Here is an 8,506-nt window from a genome sequence, read left to right as displayed (position 1 = left end):
CTACCTACCTACCTACCTACCTACCTACCTACCTACCTACCTACCTACCTACCTACCATTTATCTCCAAGATGTAGAGACAAATTAGATCTAATGTAGAACCAAATCAAGGCTCTTTTGAGACATGAGTGACCACAGCTCCTCATTCTACCTTTTTGTCTTCCAGAGAGCCACAGATTACCCTTTTCTATCAGTTTTCTAAGGGTTGGACTAACCAGTTCTTGAGACTGTGGATTTGAGATATCTAGTTGAGCCCCAGCTGTTCATGGAGGCTGGCCCACTAGGCACTAGATAGCCATGCAAACTGGAACATGGCCTCTGTGGCACAGGGGCCCCTAGGCTATAACTCTCCACCATTCATGCTCATTCTCCACTTAATGAAAGAGCAAATCCAATATGGACAGTGCTAAGACGGCCGGTTCTGAGACCCTGTTCTACCTTGGATGGTCCAGGTAGGGTCTACTTAGGTGTCGACTTCTCACCCCCTGCCATGTGTTAGGTGGGTCTAAATGTAGCCTTCCCAGCACCCAGGGCGTGTGAGTTAGGTGATACAGGAACAGTCTATGACAGAGCATATGGCTGTGCCTTTCCCGCGTCCTTAGTTCAGGTCTCCAGTGCAGCAAATAAAGAAAGCAAGTGCCCCTGCCTCTTCCACCCAAGGAGCAGATAAACAGCACCCACACTAGAGTGCTGAAGTCTGAGCAGAGGGCTGGAGCAAATCTCTTAGAATAGAAGCAAGTGCTGAGCAGGGCACTAGGCTCAGACTTCTTATCTACCTCTCTCCCTCTTGGGTACTTGGAGCAGTGAGAGGCAAGCAAGACAGTGATCACACATCCAGTTGACACTGTGTGTGGCTTATGTGGGTGTCTGTGTGCATGTCCGTGTATGTGTGCATGTGTGTGAGGGGGATATATAGTGTGTGCATATAGTGTGTGATGTGTGTTTGTGGTGTATGTATGTGTGGTGTATAGTACGTGTGTGTGCTGTATGTATGTGTTATGTTTATGCTGTTTGTGTATTGAGTATGGTGTGTGAGTGTGTGCATTATGTGTGTGCTATTCGTGTATGTGGTATAATGTGTGTGTGTGTGTGTGTGAAGTGTATAGTACGTGTGTGTGGAGTATGTGTGTGCTATGTTTGTGCTGTTTATGTTTCTGGTATGGCATGTGTCTGTGTGTCATGCGTGTGCTGCTTTTGTGTGTGGTGTGTATGATGTGTGTGAGTGTGTGAGCATGTGTGTGTGTGTGCATGTGTGTGCGTGTGTGCGCGCACGTGTGTGTGCGTGTGTGTGCGCATGTGTGTGTGCGTGTGTGTGTGTATGATGTGTGTGAGTGTGTGAGCATGTGTGTGTGTGTGCGTGTGTGTGTGTGTGTGTGCGTGTGTAAACAGGATGATAACCTCAGCTGAAGACTGTCAGACACCGTCCACTTTGATTTTTGAAACAGAGTCTCTCATTGTTGTGGAGTTCACACATTCACCAAGACTGCCTGGCCAGTGGCCCCCCGAAACTCTCTTTTCTTTACCTTCCCAGTGCTGGGATTACAGGCTCCAGTTCCAGTTTTTCACATCTTCTGGGGGATCAAACTCAGGTCCTCATGCATGTGTGGCAAGCAATTTGTCAACTGAGCCATCTCCTCAGACCTTGGAGGTGTTTCATGAGAAAAATTAATTAAACGAAAGTTAAACACACAAAGATCAATTATGCTGCATTAGACACTTAACTCTGGGCATGGCAGGACACACGTGTAATCCAAGTGCTAAGGACTCAAAGTCAGGAGAATCAGAAGTTCAAGGCCAACCTTATCAACATGAATTCTAGTCTAGCCTGGGCTACAGGAAGCCCTGTCTCAACTGCCACCCCCAAGAGAACAAAACTCGAAGTCCTGGCTTACAGCTGGGGATTCCGTTAACTTATCATTCCTTCTGGAGCTGCTTGCCCACGGGTAGCCGGACTCTAGGGCAACCATCATCAGCTCCGTAGCCTCCCGGCGGCCTCCCTGCTCCCTATTCTCCCGAAACCTCAGGTTTCTCTAGATGAGGTTTTACAAATGTCAACATGCAGAGTCAGCATTTTAAAATATTTAAAATTTTACCCTATAATGATACGTTATTTTCGAGTTTTACAGGAACACGTATTCTATCTGGTGCCTTCTGACTGTCTTCTGGGGACAAGGACAGAGGACACTGCTCAGAGATTAGCCTGGCTGTGTTGGGATGGAGCTGGGAGCTCTTTTCCATACAGGAACTCTTCTTCAATGTCGTTACATTGTCTTTAAAAAGATAAAAATAGCACAGAGGACTTTTGTAGCTTTTAGAATTTAGGGCAGCTCTTAATTCACTTGGTGTCTACTGAATTCCACAGATGCTACAGCTTATAAACAGGATGGAAAATTTCCATTTTAAGATGAATGTGGAAGAGCCCCTGGTCTTTAAGCCAGTGAATCATTAAAGGGTTTTAATTTTTGGATGCTGGTCTTCTAACTTATACGTATGTAATATGAATGGGATGGAGGGAAACAAACCATGCTTCCTCATCTTGCTTCTGCTGTTTGGGGAAGCAAAAATCTGTAAATTGTAACATTACTACAGTATAGTTCCTCTCTCTCTCTCTCTCTCTCTCTCTCTCTCTCGCTCTCTCTCTCTCTCTCTCTCTCTGTGTGTGTGTGTGTGTGTGTGTGTGTGTGTGGTATGTGTGTGTGTGTACCAATTTGTCTTAGTCAGGGTTTCTATTCCTGTACAAACATCATGACCAAGAAGCAAGTTGGGAAGGAAAGGGTTTATTCAGCTTTCACTTCCACATTGCTGTTAATCACCAAAAGATGTCAGGACTGGAACTCAAGCAGGTCAGGAAGCAGGAGCTGATGCAGAGGCCATGGAGGGATGTCACTTACTGGCTTGCTTCCCCTGGCTTGCTCAGCTTGCTCTCTTATAGACTACAGCCCAGGGATGGCACCACCCACAATGGGCCCTCCCACCCTTGATCACTAATTGAGAAAATGCCTTACAGCTGGATCTCATGGAGGCCTTTCCTCAAGGGAGGCTCCTTTCTCTGTGATAACTCCCACTGTGTCGAGTTGACACACAAAACCAGTTAGTACAGCGTATGTGTGTGTGTGTGTGTATGTTCATATGTGTGGTATATGTTTTTGTGAGGAAATGCACATATGTGTGCATACGTGTGGAGGCCACAGGTCAACCTGCATTGTCTTTCATCAGGCAGTGTTTGTGGATTGTTCAATGGTCTGAAGTCCTCTCATTCAGCTAAGATGCCTGTCTCTAGTACCAAGATTGTAGCCACTGTACTGAGTTCTTTTCCATGTGGGTTGTAGGGATTGAACTCAGGTGCCCCCTACTTGTAAGGTGGGTTTTGGGAATTGAACTCGGGTCCCTCTACTTGTAAGGTAAGCACTTAACCACCTGAGCCATCTCTCCAGGCCTACATTTTTCTTCTGGGCAAAATCCTGACCTCAGGTTGGAGTCTTGATTTCTCAGACCTGGAGTTATTATATATCTTACTTTGAAGGAGCCCTTTGGCCTCTCTGGCCTCGTGTTCTGTGCCTGTAAAATGGGCTTCCCACAGTTCTCACTCCTCAGCTGCTGGGAGGTTTCAGGAAGCCTTCTGGTCAACCAGCAAGATGTCAGCCCTCACTCAGGCTGTGCATGTGACAGCAGGTGAGCTACTGTCTCTGGGCTTTTCGGTTGTCATTTTCTTTGGGGGCAGTTTTCAGGAAATCTTTTCACCCGTGTTGCCTGCCAACACAGTGGGCCCTGCAGGATGTGGCAAGGCACTAATGACGAGTCTCCCTTCTTGTCTCCTCTCTGACAGATCATAGCGAACCATCATATGCGGTCCATCTCTTTCGCCTCAGGGGGAGACCCGGTGAGTGGCCTTCGGTTGGTTTCTCTTGCTCTTGCTGGGACTTTCCAAGAAGAAACTTCTGCTCTAAAGATGTGCCCTTGACGCCATGACACAAACGTGTTTTATGCCGATTTTAATGGAACCCCAGTGAACTATCCTAATACCGGTCCAGCTGTTTTAGCATCAGTAAAACTTCAGTCTGGGTAGAACTCCGTTCTGATACATGCTTGGGAGCAATTGTGCTGCTCCCAGAAAAACAAGTTTTATACCTAACGGGGGGGGGGGAAATTCTTTAGAAGAAAATGATGTTTTGTAAGACAATATATTCATCAGTAAAACTTTGCAAGTAGTCATCAACACTGAAGCTGTGACCCCAGGTGTTTATCCCTCTCAGTTCTAGAAGTCTCCCGGCCCCCCACTTCCTCCCCCCCCTTTCCTTTTTCTGTATTAGAGTCTGAGCTGAGGTCAGCAGTGCTTGGCTGTCACTCCACCATCAAGCTCTCCCTTGGCTGTCACTGTAGGTGTTTGGTGGTAGGGGCGGGGTGACCCTGTGAGCACGGTCTACCATTACTTTTCAGTCACAAGGGCTCAGGAGATCTGGAGGTGTGGCCTCCTTGAGAGGAAGCAGAAGCTCCTGTATGCCTGACCCGTCCTGCCATGCTTGCCTTCCCTGGTTGTCTCCGTGCTACATCCCCAAACCACCTCAAAGGCAGACAGATCATACAAAGGAGAGCAAGAAACAGAGAGGAGGAAGGAGGTAGGCCTGGCTCTTTCCAGCAGTGCTAGGAGAAAGGCTCTTTTTTTTTTTTTTTTTTTTTAATGCTCTCATATCAACTTTTGGTTCTGGGTAAAGTTTTCAGCAGTTAGGAACGGAAAAAACAAATAATAAAAAGCCCTCACTATTCGTACACAGTCTAGCTTCCAAAACCTGGGAATCGTACCACTAATGAAAGGCTGCTGTACACTTTAGCAGCCAAAGTGAAGGAGCTGGCACCACCTGTACCAACCAGCAATCAAGACACCCCCACACAGACATTCCCGTAGGCCAACCTGGTCTAGATGCCTTCTTAACCGAGTCTCTCTACTTGGGTGGCTCTAGGTTGTATCAGGTTTGATGGTTAAAATTAACCAGCACGCCATCAGTTCACCCGGGGATCAGCCCATGGTTTAGATCAGAGCCCCCATGATCCAGTTGCCTGCCAGGGATGGGCTCCACCAGCTGGGAGCATGCCTGCCTCACAGGAGCAGCTCTGGAGGAACTGTTAGACCCCAAGCACAGCAGAGCCCATGTGTGCTGGTGACCCATGCTCCCCTAGCCTGAGTCCCACACCCAGACCAAGCCCTTTACCTGCATCCCCTCATCTCTGGCTCATAGGAGTGTGCAGTACCAGCTCTCATTTGCATAAACAGCTCCCCTTCCTGGAAATTCTGTGACAGAGATGCTTAGCAGTGGTACGAGCAGAGGTACACATTGTGAGAACGTGGGAGACCAAATGCATCATCTTTTTTTGTTAAAAAGCTTTATTTTTTTTACTATAAACCCTTTCAATTTTCCCCCTCATGATTTCTTCTAGAAACAAAAAGGAGAATAATGAATGTCGAGCTGCTATGTGGTCAGGCATGCCTTTAATCTCAGCATCAGGAGCACAGGACCACTTTGAAATTCAGGCCAGTGGCTAGCCTCATCTACATAGTGAGACTTGTATTTAAAAATAATAGTAATAATAAAAGGACTGACAACATCTGGTGACATTTGAAGTGATCTAATATCTTACATTTTCTGAGATTTTTTTTTTTCCTTTTCCAAAAACTGTTGTGGTTCAGGTATAATGAGACACATGTGATCCCAGCATAGAGCAGTTGAGGTAGGAATATTGTGCACTTCAGACTAGCCTGGGCTAGAGAATGAGACCTGGTTTTAAAAGACAAAGCAGAACCGTTCCGGGCTCCCTACTGTCTTTCTAGGTGTACAGCTCTGCTTTGAGCCTCATTGGTCCACCCAGGAGGAAACAGATAACAAATGACAGCTGAGTGAGACTTGAAAATACTGCTAACCCTTCTTTCCCCCAAAAGAAAGAGGCAGCGATGATAGCAGACCCTGATTCCCGGTGTTGAGAGATCACCAGAGGACTTAGGAAGGCTGCTCAGTGAAACCCTTTCCGCGTAAGCACCGGGGACTTGGGTTCCATCTCCAGGACCCAGGAGAAAAGATGCTCACTTCTAATGGGGTACCAGGGAGGCAGAGATGGGGCACCCTAGCCGGCTTAAGTGGTGAACTCCCGGTTTCAGCAACAGACAGACCCTGTCTGAAAGGCCTGAAGAATGACACTTTAGGCTGCACCCTATCCCCTGCCTGCCAAGATCCCCAAGAGGATGCCATGACCTGTCTCAGAGGTCTTGGAGACTAAGCACAGGGATGCAGTCACCACAGAATAAGATCCTCACAGCCTCTTCTCTGGAATTTAGTGTGCCCACTGTAGAACTGCGGGGCCAAGAACACTGTTCTGAGTCGCGATACCCTTGGAAACAATGCCAGAGAAAGATTAAGATCGGCGACAGAACAGCTATGGCCTAGCTTGGCCATGGACCATCTGAGAGAAAGATATCATGTCTTCTTGGGCCTTCCTTCTCCAGACATAGTGTATGTAGTGCTTTAGACTAGAGAAGGTCCCCCTTAAAAATAAAAAAAAGACTTCCTTGTATGAACCCCTAGTGCTGACTGGAGTTAATTTTGCTCTCTGGCTATGTACAAAAAACTCAAACAACAAGACTCCCCCTGTTAGTATGTTTTCCTTGAACTCTAGTCCCACCCCCATCAAACTTGGAAGATACAAATGAAGACCGGAAAGCTGATAGCACGCCGTTCCGTTATTGTACCACAGAAATAGTTTGTCGTAACTAAATGCACCCCCCTCCTGCCTGCCATGCTTCTCCTAGGAGCTGCCTGCCAGGGTGTCAAGCCTTTCCTTTCTGGATGGTAGCTCTGCTGCCATGGTACCCAGGTGATTCAATTCTTCTGCTAATTTCCCTTATTCAGATACAGCCTCCAGTGCGTATCCTTAGGCACAAAAGTGACAGCAATTTGAGTCAATTAGGGCCAAAGCATCAGCTCTCTGCTTCTTGAAAAAAAATCCCATCTCCTACCTCGTGGGAAAGCTGGCTGTGAATCTTAATCCTGACCCTGTAACTGCACCCAAAGCTAACTCAAGGATAGCCGATCCTGGGTTCTCAGCCTGTTTTAAAAGACCACAGAAAGGTAAACACAGGGTGAGAGGCACACCCCAGGATGTGCTCCAGGATTCTGGTCTGCTGGCTAAGATGTTCCTGAGGGTCCTTGGACAGTTGTGACTCTCACATCCCATGAGCCTAGGGAGAGAGTAAAGAATCGTTAAACTGTAATACACATTTTTGCCCAAGAGTTTTAAATCCTCAGAAGATGCCCCTTCGTGGATGTGAACGGAGGTCATTTTTACTGTCTTCCTGTCCTTCCTCTAGTCCGTGAAATATTAAAGACCAGGAAACGTCCTCTGCTCAGAGGAACCACAGGCAAAGCTTCTTTTGTCTCCTCCACTGCCAAGTCTTCCTGCCTCCATTTTCCTGAAGGCTTGGAGAGTGCCACGCCCACCCGTCCCTTCCCTATCCCCCTCCACACTCCTGGCAGGGTTTTCTGGTTCTCTGTTTGGAGGGGAGAGGATATTTCCTCCTGGATGAAACAGTACGGGCCAGCACAAACTACTTCCAGTCTGACATAAGGGGCAGTAGATGAACTTGAAGTTCCTTGGAGCATAAGATTTGGAAAATAACTAAAAAACAGGCTGACTTTTCAAGTTGCCCTCTGCGGGGTGGTACGGGAGTTTTAACCATCAGTTTGACCCCACCTACCATCACTTGGGAAGAGAGCTTCAGCTCTGGGGTAGGAAGAGCCAGACCACCGTGGTGGGCATTGGTCCTCAGGCAGGGTTCCTGACCAGCACAAGAGAGGAGAGACCAAGCAAAGCAGAGCAGAAGGAAGCACATAAGGAGCTACACACTGATTTTCCTCTGTGCTGTTGACTATGAACCTGAAGCTTTAAGGTTCAGCCTTGACTTCCTCACATTAAGAAGCGATAACCTGAACGTGTGAGCTGTGGGAACCCTTTCTTCCCTAAGTTGCTTTTAAGGCAGGGTGTTGGGCACAGCAACGGAAGAGGACTACCGCGACAAGAGTTTCTGGTTGGTTGGCAGAGGGAGGAACTGGGGGTGGAAAACAGAGTCTTGTGCTTGATTGTAAGCACCCTGTAATGGTACAACACCCTAACCTGAACAGCTCTTGAGGACCAAGCCACCTCAGAAACCTTAAGGCTTTTTTTGGTTTATTGTTCTGAATGTTCAAGAATATCAACGTTGCAGAGAAGTCGCTCTGGCTTTAAGAATTAGGAAAACGGAGCTTGAGAGATGGCTCAGTGGTTAAGAGCACTTACTGCTCTTCCATAGGACCCAAGTTTGGTTCCTAGTACGCACACAGGGTGGCTCACAACAGCCTATAACTCCAGTTCCAGGGACCCAGCACCTCTGGCCTCCATAGACACGTGCATTCATGTGTACATATCCCATCTTGTCTGCCCAACACTCACACAACACATACACACACACACACACACACACACAC

General features: G+C 47.4%; 1 protein-coding gene across 1 annotated transcript in view; it reads left to right on the top strand.

Moving 5' to 3' along the window:
- Shc3 (SHC adaptor protein 3) overlaps nucleotides 1–8,506 on the top strand; it is a 137,129-nt gene that overhangs the window by 91,818 nt on the left and 36,805 nt on the right. Inside the window, exon 5 of the mRNA XM_021215436.2 lies at nucleotides 3,826–3,879. Coding sequence (XP_021071095.1) covers nucleotides 3,826–3,879 — 54 coding nt within the window. The remainder of the gene's footprint in view (nucleotides 1–3,825; nucleotides 3,880–8,506) is intronic.

The sequence above is a fragment of the Mus pahari genome, chromosome 16 (assembly GCF_900095145.1).
Source record: "Mus pahari chromosome 16, PAHARI_EIJ_v1.1, whole genome shotgun sequence".
In the NCBI taxonomy this organism is placed as follows: domain Eukaryota; kingdom Metazoa; phylum Chordata; class Mammalia; order Rodentia; family Muridae; genus Mus; species Mus pahari.
This window is presented reverse-complemented; position numbering and strand designations above follow the sequence as displayed.